Genomic DNA, 20,565 nt, shown 5'->3' with positions numbered 1-20,565 from the left:
AGCATGTGCGACCAGCTGAGCAGAGCCTGGAGAGGAGTACTCCCACCGACGCAGACTCTACGTAGCTGCCCCTGCCACCAGTGTCTGCTCATGCTCACATGCGTGTGGTAACTCAACTAAATGAGGACTAGGACCCACCGAAGTGTGAGTATCTGCACTGGTGGATGGTTCGCCAAGATGTGACAGTGCACCCTCAGAGACCGGCAGGTCCTCTGAAGAATCGCCCTCTGCCATCACAGCGGTCGCTGAAAGCCCTATAAGAGAACAGAAGGCAATATTAAGCACCATCATAGAAGTGTCATGTTGCGATGAGCATACTGAGGTGCTGAAGATGGCAAGGCATGTTAACATCAATTCATAATGTGTATGATGAATGTTAAAGTTGTGTCACCAAACGTTTGTGGGTTGCCAGTTTCAGCGTCCCTGACGGACAGGCACTCGAGGGTTTGGCTGAGCTCCAGCACCTCCTGCTTCGTGTCTGTGAGGACAACGATTTGTTGCAGCCCCCTCCGGTTCTCGCCCTTTCCCGTACATTTTGCGCTCTCTTCTCCTAGAAGGGGAGAAAGAACAGACATGTGAGCGAGTGATGGTGAAGTGGCCAACTGATGAATGCATTGGTTTGGGTGAGGCCGACCATGAAAGAGATGCATCAGAGGGCGAGTATGAGACAGAGACATCACACTAGATGAGGAGTGGGGTGAGTGGTAGAGGTGGTGTGACTAATGGGGAGGTGAGGAAGTGCTGAGGAAGTGCAGGTAAGTTGAGGATGAGCCTTAAGTGGATGTGAGGAGTGATGTGATAGAGTAGTGTTGGCAGTGCAGAATGAGTTGGGGGGTGGGGGCGGTGATGTGGAATATGGAATGTAGGAGAATCAATAAGTGTACTCACTTTGGTGACCAAGTTAGGTCATTGAAGCGTTTCCTGCACTGGACCCAGGTGCGCGAGATGTTGCTGCTGCTCGTCACCTCCTCGAGTCAGGCCTTCTTGGTGGCAGAGGCAGGCCACTTCCTCCCGTCCGCCGGGTAAAACAGATCCCTCCTCCTCCTCACACCATCCAGTAGCACCTGGAGTGAGGCATCATTGAATCTTGGAGCAGCCTAGCCCCTGTGCTGCTCCATTGTGTTGTGTGGGTGTTTGCTCCAGGAAAAGCCATTGGATGAATGCCCCTTTAAATAGAGCTCCTCCAGCTGACGGCCTGTGATGCTGGTGCGCAGTCCGCCCGCTGCGCAGCTTTCAGACGGCAAACCTGGAAGCCACATTAACTGGCACTAATAAATGCGTAGGCTTCGAGGAGCTCCTGAACATTTACCTGAGGAAGGAGGAAGCCTCCGAAAGCTTGTGAATTTAAAATAAAATTGCTGGACTATAACTTGGTGTTGTAAAATTGTTTACAATTGGCACTAATTGAATCATGATCGCGTGGGGGACGGACATTTTTTATTGGGCGGGTTACCCACGTGCCCATTCACCACCCTCCCCCACCCCCGCTGCCATCCCGCCTCCACTCTAATATGGGGGCCATATACCCGTTGTGGCCCCATATCCCTTAATACCTTTGGTTAACAAAAATCTATCAATCTCAGATTTAAAATTATCAATTGAGCTAGCATCAATTGCTGTTGGCGGAAGAGAGTTCCAAACTTCTACCACCCTTTGCATATAGAAGTGTTTCCTAACTTCACTCCTGAAAGTCCTGGCTCTAATTTTTAGGCTATGTCACCTAGTCCTAGATTCCCCAACCAGTGGAAATAGTTTCTCTCTATCTATCCTATCAGTTCCCCTTAATATCTTGAAAACTTCGATCAAATCACCCCTTAATCTTTTAAATTCCAGGGAATACAACCATAGTTTGTGCAATCTCTCCTCGTAAGTTAACCCTTGGAGTCCAGGTATCATTCTAGTAAATCTATGCTGCAATCCCTCTGAGGGCAATATATCCTTCCGAAGGTGCAGTGCCCAGAACTGAACATAGTATTCCAGGTGTGCTCTAACCAGGGCTTTGTATAGCTGTAGCATAACTTCTATCCCCTTGTATTCTAGTCCTCTAGGTATAAAGGCCGGTATTCAATTAGCCTTTTTGATTATTTTCTGTACCATGACATTTTAATGATCTATGTACACAGACCCTGAAATCTTTTTCAGCCTCTGCTGTTTCAAGTTTTTCACCATGTAGAAAGTACTCTGATCTATCCTTTTTAGGTTCAAGGTGGATAACCTCACACTTGCCTACAATTAAATCCATTTGTCAGTTTTGCCCATTCACTTAATCTAGTAATAGCTCTCTAATTTTATGCTTCCATCTACACTACTTACAATGCTACCTATCTTCGTGTCATGACAAACTTGAATATGTGGCTCTCTATCACGTCATCTAAGTTGTTAATAAATACAGTGAATAGTTGAGGCCCCAACAGAGATCCCTGTGGGACACCACTAGTGACATCCTGCCAATTTGAGTATCTGCCCATTATCCCTATTCTGTGTCACCTGCCGCTCATCCAATTTCCTAACCAGGTCAATAATTTGCCCTCAATTCCATGATCTTCAATTTTAGCTAACAGTCTCTTATGAGGAACTTTATCAAATGCCTTCTGGAAGTCCATATAAATAACATCCATAGACATTTCCCTGTCCACTACTTTAGTCACCTCTTCAAAAAATTCAATCAGGTTCGTCAGGCATGACCTACCCTTTACAAATCCATGCTGGCTCTCTCTGATCAGCTGAAAATTGTCAAGGTGTGCAGTGTCTCTATCCTTAATTATAGATTCTTGTAATTTCCCAACAATAGATGTTAGGCTAACTGGTCTATAATTCCCTGGTTTCCCTCTCTCACCTTTTTTAAATAGCAGAGTGACATGTGCAATTTTCCAATCTAAAGGAATGGTTCTTGAATCGAGAGAACTTTGGAAGATTATAGTTAGGGCATCACGTAAGCGAAAGAGGTACAACACCTGCCCATTCACCTACTCCAACACCACTGATCAGGGCACCAAACACTGTTTCCAGGTGAGATAGCAATTTACCTGTACTTCCTCCAAGCATACCTGCTCACAGTACTGTCTCCTCATTATGGTGACTGTTCTTTTGCCAAACACTTTTGTTCTGTTCACAAGTGCGACCACCAGCTCCCTGTCACTTGCCACTTCAAATCCCCATCCTACACCCATCTGTGTCTTTAGCTTTCTACATTGTTTCAATAAAGCTCAATGCAAGGTCAAGGAACAGCACAATATCTTTTTATTAGGAACTTAGCAGCCCTCTGGACTCAAGGAATAGCACTTTATTCCTATTAAGCATTTTGCAGTCCTCTGATCTGAATATTGGCTTTAAATGTTAGCTCCCATATTCTCTGCAACAGGAAGTGCTGGTGATATGGAATGGGTGTGCCAGCATTTCATGGTGGGAGGGGTGGGGGGTGAGGAGGGGAAGAAGCAGATTGTTGTTTTGGGTGGGAACCCTCCGTCAGAATACTGTGCTGACGGGATGGTCTGTACCCAGTGTGTAAACCTGCTTTTTGCTTCTCCCAGGCTCCTAGGCTGTTGTAGCCTGCTCCGCTTTACTAGTTTTTCATACATCGATTTCTACCTGCCTCGTACCCCACCTCCTCAGTTATTCACATGTTCTTAGAATCATGAGCCTGGATTTTGACTTGGTGCCAGGAAGAAAATGAGGGCGGGGGGGGGGGGGGGGGGAGGAGGAGTTTATCAGACACAAAACCCGGAAGTGAAGTTGGCAGGTCGGAATCTGCGCTCACAGCTCAATTCAGAAGCCCCGGGAAACACGTGCTGAAGATATTAAATTTGAAGTTAGGTTACATTCAATTAAAAAAAGCTACTTGACGTCTGCTAACGACATTAATTGCCCCGCTAACGACCCGCCCTCCGACACTAATTGAGGATGCGACCTTGGCGAGTACGTTCCTCGCACACATCCAAATGCGCCCACGTTAAAGTGCATGTACTGGAGCCGGGTTGCGGTCACGATCCAAAAAGCTGTGATTTTCATCTCCCATCCGCCCCCAAGTCACCCATTCTTGGGGGTTAAAATTCCCCCCATAGAATCATAGAATGATACAGCACAGAAGGAGGAGAACATTCAGCCCCTTGTGCCTGTGCTGGCTCTTTGAAAGAGCTATCCAATTAGTCCCATTCCCCTGCCCTTTCCCATAGACCTGCAAATCTTTCCTCTTCAAGTATTGTTCTCTTTGTCCTTGTTAAAATGTTGTTCATCTGTAATCCTCTAGTTTTAACACAGGGTCCACACCCAAAACATTAACTCCTCTGTTGTCTCTACAGATGCTGCCTGACCTGATGAATGCTTCCAACATTTTCTGTTTTTGTTTCTTGAATTATCATATTAGTTTTAATTTAAGAAATATACAAGCTAGTATGTATAAAAATCTCACCTCAGGGTCCAAGTTTCTAAAAACATACATTCTGGTCTTCTCCATCATGGCAAACAAATCTGGGTTATCATTTGCCCACTTCATATCCCAGACATCTTTACGCTCAAATTTCAGTTGTTCACCCACCACTTGCTGTCCTGTATTGTCCATTGTTCTTGCCTCAAGGTCAAAAAATGTCAGAACACCTGCAATATCAATGATGGCAAGACGGCTAGACAGATAATAAAAAAAAGTTACATTATTAGTACTTCCATTGAATATAGTTCAATTTGTCTATAATATTACCTACTGTAAATGTTTTAACTAATTCCAATGGCATTTGGTGTCTATACAATTTTCTCCAAAACACAAAGTTAACTTGGCAGTTTGACACAGCTTCACTGAAAACCTCAGATAATTATTCTTAGCTCTAGCAATGGCCATGAACAGTGGTTACAAGGAACCATTACCACTGGATATTTCTGCAGCCCCATAAGATTACCATTATATCCAATCAAGCCCACCTAAATGAATAACTGATGAAAGTGTGAAATGCTTAAGAGAATAAAATCTCCATGCACAAATCCCTTTTTTATCTTCTCCAATTATAGCTGTCCCCTAACATTTAAATGCAAGTATGGATTTATTCATTTAAGCGTTGTACTGCCTCGCTAAAGCCGATGTGTTAATATGTGTTAATCCCTTATTTTCAATCAATTTGTTAAGCTCTTTTTACAAGCATTTTCGACCAGGTGTGAAAAGCGCCTAGTAACCAATTCAGTGATGTTTCAGCCTTTCTCATCTCATCGGATGCTAGGACTCCAGCACTTTTGGCAATCAATGTGACAAGCGCTTTTGTTTAGGTGTGAAAATCACCTCATTAGGAGCTAATGCAAAATACTGTGATGGGTGTATTAATCTGTTTTTAAAGATCATTTTAAAAAAAAATTGTTGTGGTGCACTGTAATGTGTATACTGTAATGAAGCACATCACATAAATACGCTTTCAGTTATCCATGACAACTGTGCGACTGTTTTTACAGTACTGTAATTGCAATCTGGTTTACATTCCTATGTTAGCTTCTTGCCAAACTTGATACAACAGTTAAAATGGATAAAAGAAAAGAACAGTTAAGTGGATAAAATTACTTAGCAAAATCATTATTCATTTAACTATTTTGCACTGTAACAGCCGAAAGTAAATTGCTCATTTGAACATTCATCAACTGTCACAAATTATTCCCAGCTTGCACTGCCTGTGGAGATGAAATGTCCATCAAAAATCGGAACAAAAACACAATTCAAGGAGATGGCTTGCACACTACGTTAACTGGTATTAATAGCCAATGTTTGTTTTAACCAAGAGATCCTAATTCTAACACCATGCGTACCCAACTAGCATTTTTTTAATGCTCATTTCTGATGTTTCTGCCCTTTGGGATAACAATGGCATCACTTCTCGCAGTGGGAGCCTTACATATAGTGACATACCACCGGGACAACAAATTTGAACATGATGAGAGACTATTTACAGAAAAAGACATTTTAAGAAACAGACAGAATCCCATGCCCCCACCCCACACTTATTTTCGGTGATTTTAGGAGGCAAATGCGGATGCTTTCGGGGCGGAGGGGCTCCGAAAATCGCGGAAATCCCGTTTGGATTTGGAAGCCGGCTCCAACCTGTCGACTTCTGAGTTTCCCAGGGACCCACCTGTGCGCGCGGGTGACCCGAAAACCAAAGTCCCGCTGGCAATTAAAGCCGGCGCGATGACAGTTAAAGAGCCAAATATACCTCATTGAGGTACTTAAGGCACTTTACCTGTGACAGATTAAGTAGTTAGAAAGATTTTTTAAACTTACCTGGGCGGTTTGCCCACCCCTTCTGATTAACGCCTGGGCCAGATCAGGGAACAATAAACAAAATAAATTAAATAAAAAACCATGGAAGTGAAAACACTAAATGAACCCACCTTTGCACCCTGCTCCGATGTCCGCTGTCTCCTGCTCCGACATCCCCCTCTTCACCGCCCCCCCGATGTCCCCCTCTTCACTCTCCCGATCTTCCCCCAATGTCCCCCTCTCCACCCCCCGATGTCCTCCCTGTCTTCCCCTCTCACCCCCAATCTTCCCCCCTTGCCCCCCGATCTTCTCCTCTTCCCGCCCCCCCCCGATCTTCCAGTCCAGCACCAGATCTTCTATTCTCCCCCCTCGGTCTTCCGTTCCAGCGCCGGATGATGTCTCGCTCTCTCTCTTTCTCGCCCCCCCACCTCGCGTAGCAGCTCCTGACGGCAGCCAGTCTGTCAATCAGGCTGGCTGCCGGGCGCGAAGCCCGGGGAGGACGTTAATCATCATCAATCAACATGCGATCGCGTCGGAAACGGTAAGTTTTGTGCATGCGGGTTTGCCACGCATACCTTCACCCCCCCCGCTGCCAACCCTCCACCATTGTAATATCGAGCCCTTAATGTCAAACTCAGACAGCTTGTATATTTTCTCTTCCACAAAAAAATAAAAATATCTTCCAGGAAGCAATCAGATATGCCATTTTAAAATCGATTTATGACATAGCTCCAAATTCTTATAATAAATAATAGAGATTATGATCTGAAATAGGTGGATCCTCACATCCATCAGTCAACACAGACAAATGTCTGTGGCAAAACACTGGATTATCAGCTTTACTGCTCCACTTTTAGTTTATTCTCATTTGTTGTCTAGGACTTCTATTATGCAAAGTCATCCTTTACAAATTACTATGTGTTGTTTAAAATACAGTTTTCCATCTTCCATTTGTTAGCTTAGACTGTAATGAATCAGTCACAGTTACTTAATGAAAAGAACTTACCTGGAATTACAGTTCAGTGACAATTGATAACTTCTGCAGTTCAACAGATACTTCTGGATCAGGCTAACATTTGGTAAACTATATTTCTGAATTTTTCCTGATTCACGACCCTGGAGAATACAAATCAATGTAACTAATTTTGCACATAATTGATTAAAAAATATTTCAATACAATTTTCTCACCAATATTCTCTTTAGCAGGCCTGATATTTTTTATTCCAGTTCCTAAACAAGTCCATAGCTGCCACGCCCCACCTCCCACGTAACTAGAAAAGATGGAGAACTGAAAGTTGCAGGCTTTTTTCTATGGTCACCATCCATAGAGATTTAAAATAATCAGGTAAAAGGTGCATGTAGTTGAAACAAAGATTCTCTGCCTTGCGGTGGGTCTTCCTTATTCTTCAAATATGAAAGCATCCTTCAAATATTGCTGGAGTTGGACTATATTGTATTGTTCAGGGGAAACCAAATGATCAGCACCCTACCACCAACATGGGATGGTTGTTACAAGTTCAGGGTCTTGCTTTAGATATTCTCTCAGGTACGGCAGTGCTAGTCACTCCAATAAGCGATCTGAGCTTATTGGAGTGACTAGCACTGCCGTACCTGAGAGAATATCTAAAGCAAGACCCTGAACGTATACTGCCCAATATCCAATCATAGGATAGCCTAAGCCAGGAATGTAACAAAAGTATCCCCCAGTGATCTTAACTGGATATTCGTGCCTTTCGCATCAATTTCTTTGAAGGCGGGCTGAGAAAACACGTGATAAGACGAGGCCGGTTATGAATCATTGAGCTGCTTTATTTCATAGCAAGTGAACATACAAAGCACCAGTTATAAGATATACTTAATTCAACCAATATAACTTGTCTTCACACAGTAATGAACAAGCTTCAGTTCCACACATCAATGGGTCATTCTGCTTGATTTAAACAGAATAACTTCTAACCACTGTCCTGCATTCCAACCTTCTTGTAAGGTTTTCTGGACCTGACTGTCTGTATCTCTGTCTTCTTTTATTAATCTTCCCTTTGTTCACAGCGAGAAAGGTACAAAACAATTTCCAACACAGTGGGTGTGAGGTGTTCATTGATTGCCGAGTCAGGCTAATAAATTGCTTTATGTTTACAGGGAAACATGCTTAAGCCATTAGTATTTTAACCACCTATCATCTCAGTGGCCTTTTTAAAAAAAAACTTGTGTAAATGCACTATGTTTTAAAACATATTTAAAAGTAATTCTTTTTCCAAATCACTTCTGTCGAAAAATGGTAAAAAATCCCAAAACATGACAGTGGTCCCTCCCCCAGCTCCAGCAAGCAACAGAACATCAGCTTGTTTTATAATATAAAGAGACTAACAGAACAAAATTGTTATGTGAATCCTTTGCATGGCTTGAGGGGATAGCTAGATTGGAATTGGGTGTGTGGAGGCCACATCATTTTCAAAGAATGAAGAAGCCCACAGGTAGATAATCTTTCATTTAGCATCCTCCACACACTACTGGAGATTAATCCAGTAGCATCTGGCATAAAAAGAGAGAGATTCTTATGGTGGAGGATATATAGAGATGCATCTGCCAAGACAGATCTACCAAAGCTGCTAGAAGGATTCTTCCAAGTTCAAGATGTAGATGTTGGTAAAAATATTACAATACTATTATCAGGCACCAATTTCAAAAATGCCCATGAAACAACAGTGAAATTGAGTTAGACCTCCTGGAATGTTGCAAGCTGGGTGCATGTGACTCAGTGCTGACAAAAGACTTATTTCTAAACAGAGTAGCACCAAACATGCTGTGCTGGCTCCACATTCAGGTAAATACAGCAGGCTTCCTGCCAGTTAGCCCAACAGTGTGCTGTGCAAGTTCAGCACGTGGCGAGTGAAGCGCTGGGGTAATCGAAATCCACAAAGGGTAAAGAATAATTTATGTAAAGGCAGGACCAAGTGCCAACGTGCGTTCCTGCTGCCAGCGCAATCTCCTTTCCCAATATGATGGATGGCATACCTCCGGTCAGAAATTGTACGTGCTTTTGCCTGCCATATTGGGTCCTTAGTGGGCTGGTTAGCGCCCGAAAAATAGACGTTAACTGTCTGAATTTATAGGCCTCTATCTAGGAACACAGCTACGAACAGTTAGTCCATACTGTGAAACATGCATATATGTAATCTCAAGCCTGTCAAAGCAAAATATTAATTAAAATAATCTTACATTAAACAGGTACTTGTAAGCTAAATAAACAAATGGTATTACCATGATCAATATTTTATCAGATGCGGTGATGCAGCAGATCGCATCCTTTGTTGCCTAAGGGAGGGAAAAACAGAGTTCGAAATAATAACTTTTACTCCAACCTAGCACCATTCCAAATTAGACAAAGCATAAAAGTTTACCTGTATACCGTTAATGTCAAGTCTTCCACACCAAATGCAGGCTTAACTCAGATTTAGATGGTTTCTAATAAGGGGCTGAAAACTTCAAAATCAAGCCAAGAACCGAGGAGCAGATGCAAAAAACTGCACTAAAATACTATTTTCAGTCATTATAAAAAGCTAAAGCTACATTCATAACAAATCACATTCCAACTATATCTTAACATTGCCTCAAAGTGAAAACCATGATCCACATAAAACGGATAACACTTTACTTTGCAGGGACAAATCTGAGGAGGATTTGGAGGAAAAAGTAAACAATAAAGCAAGAGAACCAAAAACTAGCTGTACACTGTGAGAAAGGTCCTGACTAAACTAAGCCAATGCTCCGGTCAACGGCAGTGCCAGAGCAGCCCAGAGAGAGATGGCTGAAAGGTTGCATGCTGTCTCACCTGTGCCCCAAACCCCGAAAGAGCAAGGAATAAATCTGCTGGTCTCAGGAAAATTGCTACGGTAAGTGTGCTTGATTGTACAGTGCTTCCTTAAAATGCACCTTAACAGCACTTTGCAGCCAGCTTGGTGAAGCATTACTAAAGGATAATGCACAACACTCTATTAACTGTTCATTTACTTTCCAAACACAAAGGATGCCTATATTTCACCAGTGCACTCTGTATTCATGTTGTATCGATGTGTTTGCCCAGTCACTCATTAAATGCAGCACAGAACAAACAGTAAGCATGCTACCAACACAAGGTACTGCAAGCTACATGCTTACATAAGGTGGCTTCTGGACTGTAAACTTTGAAAATATAAATTCCTTATTCCAACTTGTATCCTTTTTCTATGTGCTTACAGGAGAAGGCTGCATATAGCAGATGCCCAAGCAAAGGGGATCACCTCATTTAAGACTCTTAACTCCTTATGAGGTCCCTGAGATTCTGGACCTTAGCGAATAGAGAGAGTGGGATTGGAAGAGAAGGGGTAGGTCAGAGACCTTTCCCTAGCTCATGACCAGTATCGTCCTTTGTTTTTCATTCTTTAACTCCTTATTCCCTCACACAAAGGCAAAACCTATGGCCTTGAGGCATGACACACTAAAATGTCTTGCCACGTAGCTCTGTTTCCATCATTCTAATATGTTCCCCATCTGCTCCTCTAGCTGCTAAAAGCAGGAGGTGGAAAATCCTAATGTTTGGCCTCATCTAAACAAATCTCAGCCATCAGCACCTCCCAATCCTACGGCCCACACTGGCATGGTCAGTTAGTGAGTTGCAGACAAAGACCACAAGTGAAGAGCAGCAGGGACACGTTAAATTGGAGATGCTTTACCAGCAGTCTACACAATTTGGGGATGTATATGGTGAAGTTCACATCTTACATCTGTGCATTGTTACATGGCCATCTGACCAAGCTGCAGGCCACAAAGTTGATCATGGCCCTCAAGGGCTCTCTGCAGCAGTCTTCCTTGCTCAAAGCCATAATTCAGGCATAGCTTCCATAACAAATGCTCTGACTGAGTCTCTAAAGATCTTGGGCTGTCAGGATTAGGCAATCAGATTGAGACGGCAGTAATGCAGGACTTCAACAACTTCATTCTGCCTGTGTCACGCTCCCATAGATCTCTGGCACAGATGATAGAGATCATATCCATTTCACCTGGCCGTCTCACCCAGATACGCCCATGTGGCCTATGGTTACAGGGCTATCTACTGAACCATCACAATGAGGTATTTGATTACCTCCACCCCTACAGGCAGACACTAACATTCAGCAGCCATCTACTTCAGTTCTTTCTCCCACTTCGGACAACACTTGGAAGGAACATGTGGTTAGGAAGTAGAAAACACACAACCATACACTTTCACCATGGGTAAATAACTGGATAAAATCACACTGAACACATCTGCACCATACAAATGAAAGGTTAATAACATTTTGGCTTACTAGTATTCCAATTCATTTTGACAGTTCATTTGTGATGAGGCACAAAAACATACTATTGTATTCAGGAATCCTGATTTAAGGCTGTGGGCGATGGCTTTTTTTGGTTAGGATATTGGGCATGTGCAGGTTACTGTTGTGCACTGGATGTTACAGGCTCTTAACTAACAGTGTCATCTATTACTTCTTGCCGTACAAATCTTGCTACATAAATGGATGGTTGTATAAACATCTTGTCTGGCTCCTGGGCAGAATTCTTCCTGAAGTTGGCTGAAGCTGACTCTTTGTTTTCCTGCTCCAAGCCAATGTCCCTTTGCAGCACAAAGTTGTGTCTGGCACAACAGAGTACAATAATCTTGGAAACTTTGACTAGCCTGTACTGCAAGAATCTCCCAGTGCTTTAACTCAATGATCTGTTCCACCAAAAACCCAGGTAGCTCAATGCCTCGTTGCATTTTTCTTTAGGTCTTGTGAGTATCTCAAAGAGATGATGAGCCAGGGTCCAGTGGATAGCATTGATCCCCAAGCAGCCATCCATTCATCCAATCTTCTTGGGCCTTGAAATAATGGTCACATATTAATTGCTGGGAATTAACATGTATAATTCTGTATCGATGGTCACAGACCAGCTGCATATTCACGGAGTGGAACTCCTTACTGATCACAATAGGGGTGGGATTGGTGGGGGGGTGGGGTAAAGGCCCATATAGACACTGCACTAGTCTGTCGCAACCTCCTTGGGGAAACATAGGCCCCGATATTTATGGGGAGGGGGATGAGGGTGTGGCAGAGGCCAAAAACGGCCAAAGAACCTGACTGTAGCCGAGGACACGTAAGTCCTGCCAAACTTAACGGCAGAACCTCACTAACATTTTTTGTTCAGTTTCCCACCTGGCAGCCGGCCAAATGGACAGCCTGGCCAGCGGCCAGGAGGGAACACCAGCAGCAGGAGACCGCAGCCAGGACACATGGGGGCAGACCCTGGCAATCGGGAGGAGGAATCGAGGCCGCGATCGGGAGGAGCATGGGGCGGGCCCGATCAGGAGGGGGCAGAGGGGGCACGATTGGGGGCGGGGGGGGGTGGAAGAGAGGGCGCGGTCGGGAGTGTGGAGAGGCCGCAAGGGCGGGGGGGGGGGGGGGAAGAAGAGGGGTGAGGCTAACGACCGGGAGGGGAGAGGCTAGCAATTGGTAAGGGGGAGGGAGGCCGCGATCGAGAGGGGGGGAGAGAGGTTGGCAATTGGGAGGGCTGGGGGTTGGGGGAGGCCGAAGGCTTCCTTGACAGGCCTGAGGGGGAGCATTCCTGATCCTCCTGGCCCACAAGGAGTGCCGAAAAAGGCACTTAGCTTGTGGAGCCGAGAGTGCCCGACTCCCTTTCACTAACTTGTTTCCCGGCCCATGGGAAACCCTTGCAGCAACAATCAATTTTAAATTGGGCTCCCTATTGCACTGTGGGAGCCCGATTTAAATATGTTAATTAAGTGTCCCGCCTCTCCACGGCAGGACACTCAGAAGCCCCAACATCCGCCGCTATAAAACTGGCAGTGGGTTCATGTTGGGGACGTGTTCCTCGTACTTAACTCTTTAATCCCCCTATCGGGGGAGGGTTAATATTGAGGCTTTAGTCTCTGCATGCAGATGTCCTCAATAGAGCCCAGTGCGCAGTGGCAGGATTTCACAATCTCCTGATGCCACGTTTTTATCTGTGGTTAACTAAATTTATAATAGTTTCCCTGAATTGCCTTTGACATTCTGGTTCATCTAGAACAAAAATTCAGCAATGCAAACAAGGTACATAGTCGTTTCATCAAATACAAAAGAAACACTTACCGAAACAACCTTGCTGAAATCTAGCATACCATCTCCTGCAACAGATGATTCATCATCAATGTGATAAATTCTGATAGGAGCAGAGAGAAAAATCAAGTTTCTTTGTTAGAAAACAAATTCTGCCTAACAAATTAAAAACCCACATACTAAAAAAATATAAAACTACTTTTTGGTAAAATATTAGATTCAAGAATACCAAAGTATCCAGGGTGCAAATACCAGTTTATATTTAACAAAAAAAATCTTTTTCATTAATCAATCACCATCATTATATTACAGTTAAGTTCAAATGGGGTTAATATATGAATGTTCCTGTCATAATACATTAGTGGCTATAACAGTCTCCATTGAGCAGCCAAGGTAAAATATCAACCTTAAAGCATTTGTCCAACTTAATTTTACTAGACACCAAGGGCAATGCAAGAACAGTTAACTATTCATCATAATAATCTTAATTATTTGATTGAGATTCAATCTCCAAATACAAAGTGCAATTCCCTGCATCTCATGAAGGGGTGGTGGTGGGGGGGTGCGAAGAACGAGAAAAGATCACGTTGGAACATTGCCTCTAAGAAAAACATCCATCTTGCATCAGATGATCTCTCACTCCTCTTCCCAGCTAAGTTGCATCTTAACCTCACTCTGAAGCAAGTCTTCAGTACTCTATCTAAAGGAGACAGCAAAGAATAGAGGCTACCTCCATGGTAGGATCATCATTCTCTGACTCTAAGCATTTTGCACATACCATTAAAAAGTGAATTTGGCTGCAAAAGCTGGATTTTAAACACTTTCTTTAAAAACAATTCACCTCCTCTGCTAAAGGCACTGACTCCTGCTGGACTACAGTTCCACAGGAATCATCAACGTTTCAAGGAACTATTCTTTATGCATGAGTCTGGACAGTGAATGCCAGCAAATAATTCGATCATAGGGAGCATTACAGTCAAGCCCAATCCTGTCCTTATCCAACGTCTATACATGCACACTTTTCAGCAGGGGTGCTGGTAGCAATCAAAAAAGGGAACTGTGGCTGATGCAACTCTTCTCAGTCACATAGCCACTTAATCCTACTATAGAGCTCCTATTGCCATGCTAGCTGGTCAAAACTTGGTTGCATCTCTAACAATTGATAATACTAACCTCTCCCGTCCCTCCTTCCTTGTTCGTGCCACCTGATTGATTTCCATTGCTGTAAGTTTCTTAGCCACACGATATTGCCAGGTGTAGAATGCATCTTTAGAGGCCACAATTACATGTGTTTTTGTCATGGTTACAAACAAGGGATCTATAACAGGAGTAATTATAGCTTTATTTAATATTGTCAAAAAGTGAATCAGAAAAGAACCTTGGCAGTAATACCATTATAAATCTAATGTAGCAATGCCAGTACTATTGTATCTTACTTTGCTTAGTACATGCTTAACCTTCTATATATAGTAAATGTATAATAAAATTAATTTGTTTTTCCAAAAGATTTCCACTGAGAACAAATTTGCAAGAAAAATTCACAGGACTGCACTGCACATCTGTTCAGCAGTCCCACCACTATCTCCCTGTATATCTTGAATCTACATCAAAGTGTAAAAGTAGTATGTATGAACAGTCTATAATGCAAAATAGAAATAAATATTCAATTATCGTCTTTCGGAGCAATACCCTAAAAGTTACAAAATACTTAAAACTATTCCCTGTCTCAAAATAGCTGGACCATGATCTATATTGGTATCAAGATCACTGCCTAGACTATAGTACATCACCAGTAAACCAGTTAGTATCCAGATAACCTAGTAACAATTACAATTACCTTGGAAAAATGCAATGTGATTACTGTACTAAACCAAAGTTAGTAATCCTGAAACAGAAGGCAGGGTCATAGCAGTATCACAATTAAAATCTTAGGTTTACATACAATGCATGGTACAGAAAATACTATTCATCCCATGTACTTTGTTCGCTTATCTTTTTCATAAACCATGTATAGTTTACACTATCATGGATTCTACTTCACCTATTTAATCTTCACCTGCAACTAGAGCATGAAGTGCTGGGGATTGGAGGGCAAGAGCTACTTGCCATCATCCAGCAACATCAGCGGTGCAAAAGTGTAATGAAGCCTGTGCCCCCACTCGAGTATACATCGAGAAAATTGCAATCATGCTAAAACAGCGCTTCTGCTATCTTGACAGATCAGGCAGGGTCCTTCAATACAGTACTGGAAAAGTCTCAAGAATTAGTGCCATTTGCTCCATTCTTCACAACACTGCCATAGAGTGAGGCATCCACCTCAAAGCACATCAGTAAGAGTCCTCTGATGATAAGCAGGAGCTCCCGAAGCAGATTGAAGGGGTCCAGGATCCACCACCAACTGGCCCATTGTCATCTGCAAGGGCCAATCAAACTTTGATCGTGAAGCAACTCCTGAGCACCCCATCAGTTCTTCACTTCCCACCATCTTTCCCATTCTCTGCAATCCAACAGAATCCATACCATGGTCAGGACCACTCTACTCATTCCCCAGCATATTTCTTACTTCAACCTCATAAATCAAAGTGAAATTGCACAATATATTTACTGTTCCAATAAGGTTTAATGATCAAAAATACAAATGTATCTGATAGGGCTTGCCCTGCCCACAGGGCTTACCCTTCCAATTACTGGGTGAGTGTTATGTTTTTGTGTCTACTCTCATGCTTCTTCTCAGTGCTAGCCTGTGACAGGAGCTGGGCAGATGACTGACACCTGGGGCTCGATATTAGAAGGGAGGCGGGTTGGCAGCAGGGGGTTGACTGGGTGCGTGGGTAACGCGTCCAGTGAATTCGGGGTGCTCCGCTCGCGATCGCAGCCTAATTGAAGGCACTTACCATGGCTTCCGGGGTTTCCCATTCCAGACCTGCGCAGCGGGCGCACTACGCACCCGCATCACAGGCTGTCAGCAGGAGGAGCCCTATTTAAAGGGGCAGTCCTCCAATGCTCCTCCTGCAGCAAACAACAATTTTGGATCATGGAGCAGGCCAGAGGCAAGGCTGCTCCAAGGTTCTCTGACTCCTCACTCCAGGTGCTGCTCGATGGGGTGAGGAGGAGGAGGGAATCGTTTTTCCCAGTCGACGGGAGGAAGTGCCCTGCCTCTGCCACCAAGAAGGCCTGGCTCGAGGTGGCAGAGGAGGTCGCCAGCAGCAGTAACATCTCCCGAACCTAGGTCCAGTGCAGGAAGCGTTTTAATGACCTAACCCAGTCAGCCAAAGCGAGTATACTTACGCATTCTCCCACACTCCGTCTTCCACATCACCTCCACCACCACACAACTCCTTCTGCACTGCCACCACAACGCTCTCGCATCACTCCTCACATCCACTCAACTATCACCCTCACCTTGCCTGCACTTACTCACCACCCCAGTTCCCATTCGAACACTACCATGCAACCCAATCATCATACAATCTCATGGCTATGTCTCACACGCACCCTCCTATGCATCTCCCTCACGGTCACCCCCACCCACACCAATGCATGCAGCGGGTCACCAGGCAACCATCACTCAATCACGCCTCTGTGTTTTGCCTTGATAGGAGAAGAGATGCCAGAATGCTCGGGAGAGGGCAAGGACCGGAGGGGGCCCGCCACACCAGGTGGTCTTAACAGATGCGGAACAGCAGGCAATTGAAATAAGTCAGACGCTGGAGTGCTTGTCCGTGGCGGACGCTGAGACTGGGAGTGCACAAGCAGCTGGTGACAGAAATCTAACACTCAGCGCTCATGATAGCGAATGATCTTAGCATCACTTGGCATCTGCAGCACCTCAACATCTGTCCACATGCTTAATATTGCTTTCTGTTCTCTTGCAGGGCAATTCCTCAGAGGAACTGCCGGCCTCTGAAGGGGCATCGTCACATCTCAGCCAGCCATCCACCAGCACAGATACACACACCTCGGTGGGTCCCCGTCCTCACTTAGTTGGGGTTGCACATGGTGAGTCACCACGCATGTGAGCACGAGCAGACCCTGGTGGCAGGGGTAGCTGTGGAGAGTTCGCGTTGGTGGGAGCACTCTTCTCCAGGCTCTGCTCAGCTGGACCCAGATGCTGAAGCCTGGGGGCCAGGCGTGAAAAGGAGAGTCGTCGAGGGCCATCAGCACATTGCCGAGGTACTGGAACAGTTGCCATACGCACTCTCCACAATCGCGCAGAGGATGGAGGAGTCCAACTCCTGCATGAGTGGAATACTGTCACAGGGACGTGAAGGCATCTCTGAGATAGTGTCGCGGGTAAGTGCGGGAATGTCTGCAATGGAGGAAAGGCTAGTCTCCATCGAGCTTCAAGCACGACTCAACAACGAGTCCATTCAGGCCCTGACAACGGCCATTCGGATTCAGGGTGAGCAACATTCTGCCGCCTTAAACAGGCTGACAGATACATTACAACTGGCCTTCCAAGGATTCACACAAGTCCTCCAAACTGTCGTCCAGCTGGGTGGAACGAGTGATATGGGCCTGGGCCAGGAGAGGGATGATGGTGAAAGGGGACATGGAAGTGGGGACGCCACTCAAAGCGCTCCCACGTCTCACCCGTTGCTCCCCTCTCAACCAGTACCCGCAATGCTGCCCCCTCTCCAGGTGCAGGTGGAGCAATCTTTGGAAGGGCCCTCACGGGCACCAAAACCCAGAGGGCGTCCGTGCAAAGCATCTCATCGGTCAGGGCATGGACAAGAGCAATCTGCCACTACCTCTGCTGAAGCCACAGGGGTAGCACCACGTAGGGGTTCCCGTAAACGTACGGCGAAGGTGTTGTGAGAACAAAAGGGTTGCACAAGGGTGTAAGACAAAATGTCATGTTTTTGATTTAGATTTGTTGTTTTTGCAAAGAATCATAAAAAATTGTTATCACGACTACTGCTACGTCTTTGCAAATCTTGTTTGGTTTGTGCAATAATGCCCTTTCCTGAGGATCACCATGAAGATCCACAACTGATGCCACCCATTGTATCACTGCAGAGTGGGTGCAGGTGTATTTGCAGGGCTCTTTTGTTCAGACGACTGAGAGACGCCGGCAATGTCCCCAGTGGCACACAGGAAGGATGCGGAGGAGAAGTTGTTGAGGGCAGTGGAGACTTTGACAGCGACAGGTAAGAAGATGGTGCTCAGGAGCAGCTCGGCATGAAGGAGGCTGCAGATGTCCACGACTACATGTCGAGTGACTCTGAGCCTCCATGTGCACTGCTCATCAGAGAGGTCCAGAAAGCTGAGCCTCGGTCTGTAGACCCTGTGGCGAGGGTAGTGCCTTCCCCGATGCATCTCTCTCTGCCGTTGCCCTCCCTCCTGCTATGCAGATGGATAAGTCACAGCACTGTGTTATGGAGCTCCACGTGTCAGAGGTGGATGACGTGGCCGGCGAGGAGGTCATGACTGCAGCTACGGTGGCCCCCATCCGGAAGATGTATGTTTGAGGGGGTCCGCAAGGTAGGTAAATGTGTCTGCACACCGGGGTTGAGGTTGCAAGTTGGTGAATTTTAGTGTTAGGAGGAAGGTGGTGGAGGCCAAACTTTATCCAAAGTGACAGAGTGGCCTCCTGCAATGAGTGAGGGTCCCCCCCCGCAACTTTTAAATGGACCTTTGCAGCTGCCACAGCCTGGTGACTGCAACACGTCCATTTCGACTGGGAGTATTTCCCCCAGTACGGGAAACACTCTCAGTTTAGATGAAAACCCCACCCCTCCTAAAATATCCTACAAATCAGGTCTGCTAACAACCTGGAGTATCAAAATAATTGCCTTAAGTGGGATCCCGCCGGCAATAGTCCCGCATGCGGGGGCTGCGCGCGCATCTAAGCGCGTCACTGGGGAATCCGGAAGTGGGGGGGTTGGAGCCGGGCTCCGGACCCACCCCGGGAATCCCCAATTTTCGGAGCCCCCCGCCGCAAATGCACCCGCTTGGATGTCCAAAAATCAAGCCCCTTATGTTAGTGAGAGGCTCCAGGGATCAAAGTGACTCTAGAACTTTGTAAGCAGTGCCCCCACATGGGCCTGCCTCGGGCTGCTGATTTCCTGCTGGAGTGAGGGCAGCCAGGCCATGCTTGCTTTCAAGTTCCTTGAGGACATAGTTTCAAGCACTGGTGCAGTACTTCACACTGTGTGATCATTCTACTGAATTGAATTTGCAAGTCAGCAAACGATCCAGCATAGAAGCTATAAAATCACAAGATATTTTTTGCGTGACCATCTTTTACCGGATTTTTCAAAGTCTAAAAATTGTGGCATTTCTAATAATGAAGAAGTAACTCTTCCTGGAATGAAAATGCACATTTAAGGGGCAGCTTTTACAGGTAACAGTATGAGTTTCAGGTAATTATGTATGTATTACTTTCTCTACCAACACTTAGCCCGGGTAAATCAGAATCAAAGATTGGCAGGCAAAACTGTAATTGAACAGCGGGTGGCCTTTAAAGAGGAGATGGTTAGGGTACAATCTAGGCACATTCCCACGAGGCAGAAAGGTAGGGCAACTAAATCCAGAGCTCCCTGGATGACAAAAGAGATGGTGAGTAAAATGAAATGGAAAAAAAGGGCAAATGTGGCATATGATAGGTATCAGGTTGATAACGCAAGTGAGAACCAGGCAGAATATAGAAAGTTCAGAGGGGAAGTTAAAAAAGAAATAAAAGGGGCAAAGAGAGTATGAGAATAGACTGGCGGCCAACATAAAAGGGAATCCAAAAGTCTTCTACAGGCATGTAGACAGTAAACGGTTAGTAAGAGGAGGGGTGGGGCCGATTAGGGACCATAAAGGAGATCTACTCACGGAGGCAGAGGGGATAGCCGAGGTACTAAATGAGTACTTTGCATCTGAATTTACCAAGGAAGAAGATGCTGCCACAGTCTCAGTAAAGGAAGATATAGTTGAGATACTGGATTGGCTAAAAAATGATAAAGAAGAGGTGCTTGAAAGGCTAGCTGTACTTAAAATAGATAAGTCACCTGGTCTGGATGGGATGCATCCTAGGTTGCTGAGGGAAGTACGGTTGAAATTGTGGAGCTACTGGCCATAATCTTCTAAACATCCGTAGATATGGGGGTGATGCCAGAGGACTGGAGAATTGCAAATGTTACACCCTTGTTCAAAAAAGGGTGTAAGGATAAACCCAGCAACTATAGGCCAGTCAGTTTAACTTCAGTGGTGGGGAGACTTTTAGAAAT

General features: G+C 45.0%; 1 protein-coding gene and 1 long non-coding RNA gene across 3 annotated transcripts in view; both read right to left on the bottom strand.

The window, feature by feature from the left end:
- The window catches only part of LOC137321368 (uncharacterized), a 230,284-nt gene that overhangs the window by 71,099 nt on the left and 138,620 nt on the right, over positions 1–20,565 (bottom strand). The window lies entirely within an intron of this gene.
- wdr35 (WD repeat domain 35) overlaps positions 1–20,565 on the bottom strand; it is a 121,148-nt gene that overhangs the window by 58,437 nt on the left and 42,146 nt on the right. For both annotated transcript variants that reach the window (XM_067984349.1, XM_067984351.1), the window contains exons 12-16: positions 14,522–14,666; positions 13,382–13,451; positions 9,492–9,545; positions 7,236–7,345; positions 4,409–4,619 (exon numbers count right to left, since the gene is read on the bottom strand). In XM_067984349.1, coding sequence (XP_067840450.1) covers positions 4,409–4,619; positions 7,236–7,345; positions 9,492–9,545; positions 13,382–13,451; positions 14,522–14,666 — 590 coding nt within the window. The remainder of the gene's footprint in view (positions 1–4,408; positions 4,620–7,235; positions 7,346–9,491; positions 9,546–13,381; positions 13,452–14,521; positions 14,667–20,565) is intronic.

This window comes from Heptranchias perlo, chromosome 5, assembly GCF_035084215.1.
Source record: "Heptranchias perlo isolate sHepPer1 chromosome 5, sHepPer1.hap1, whole genome shotgun sequence".
NCBI lineage: Eukaryota > Metazoa > Chordata > Chondrichthyes > Hexanchiformes > Hexanchidae > Heptranchias > Heptranchias perlo.
The sequence above is the reverse complement of the archived record's forward strand: the minus strand, read 5'-3'. Positions and strand labels throughout refer to the sequence as shown.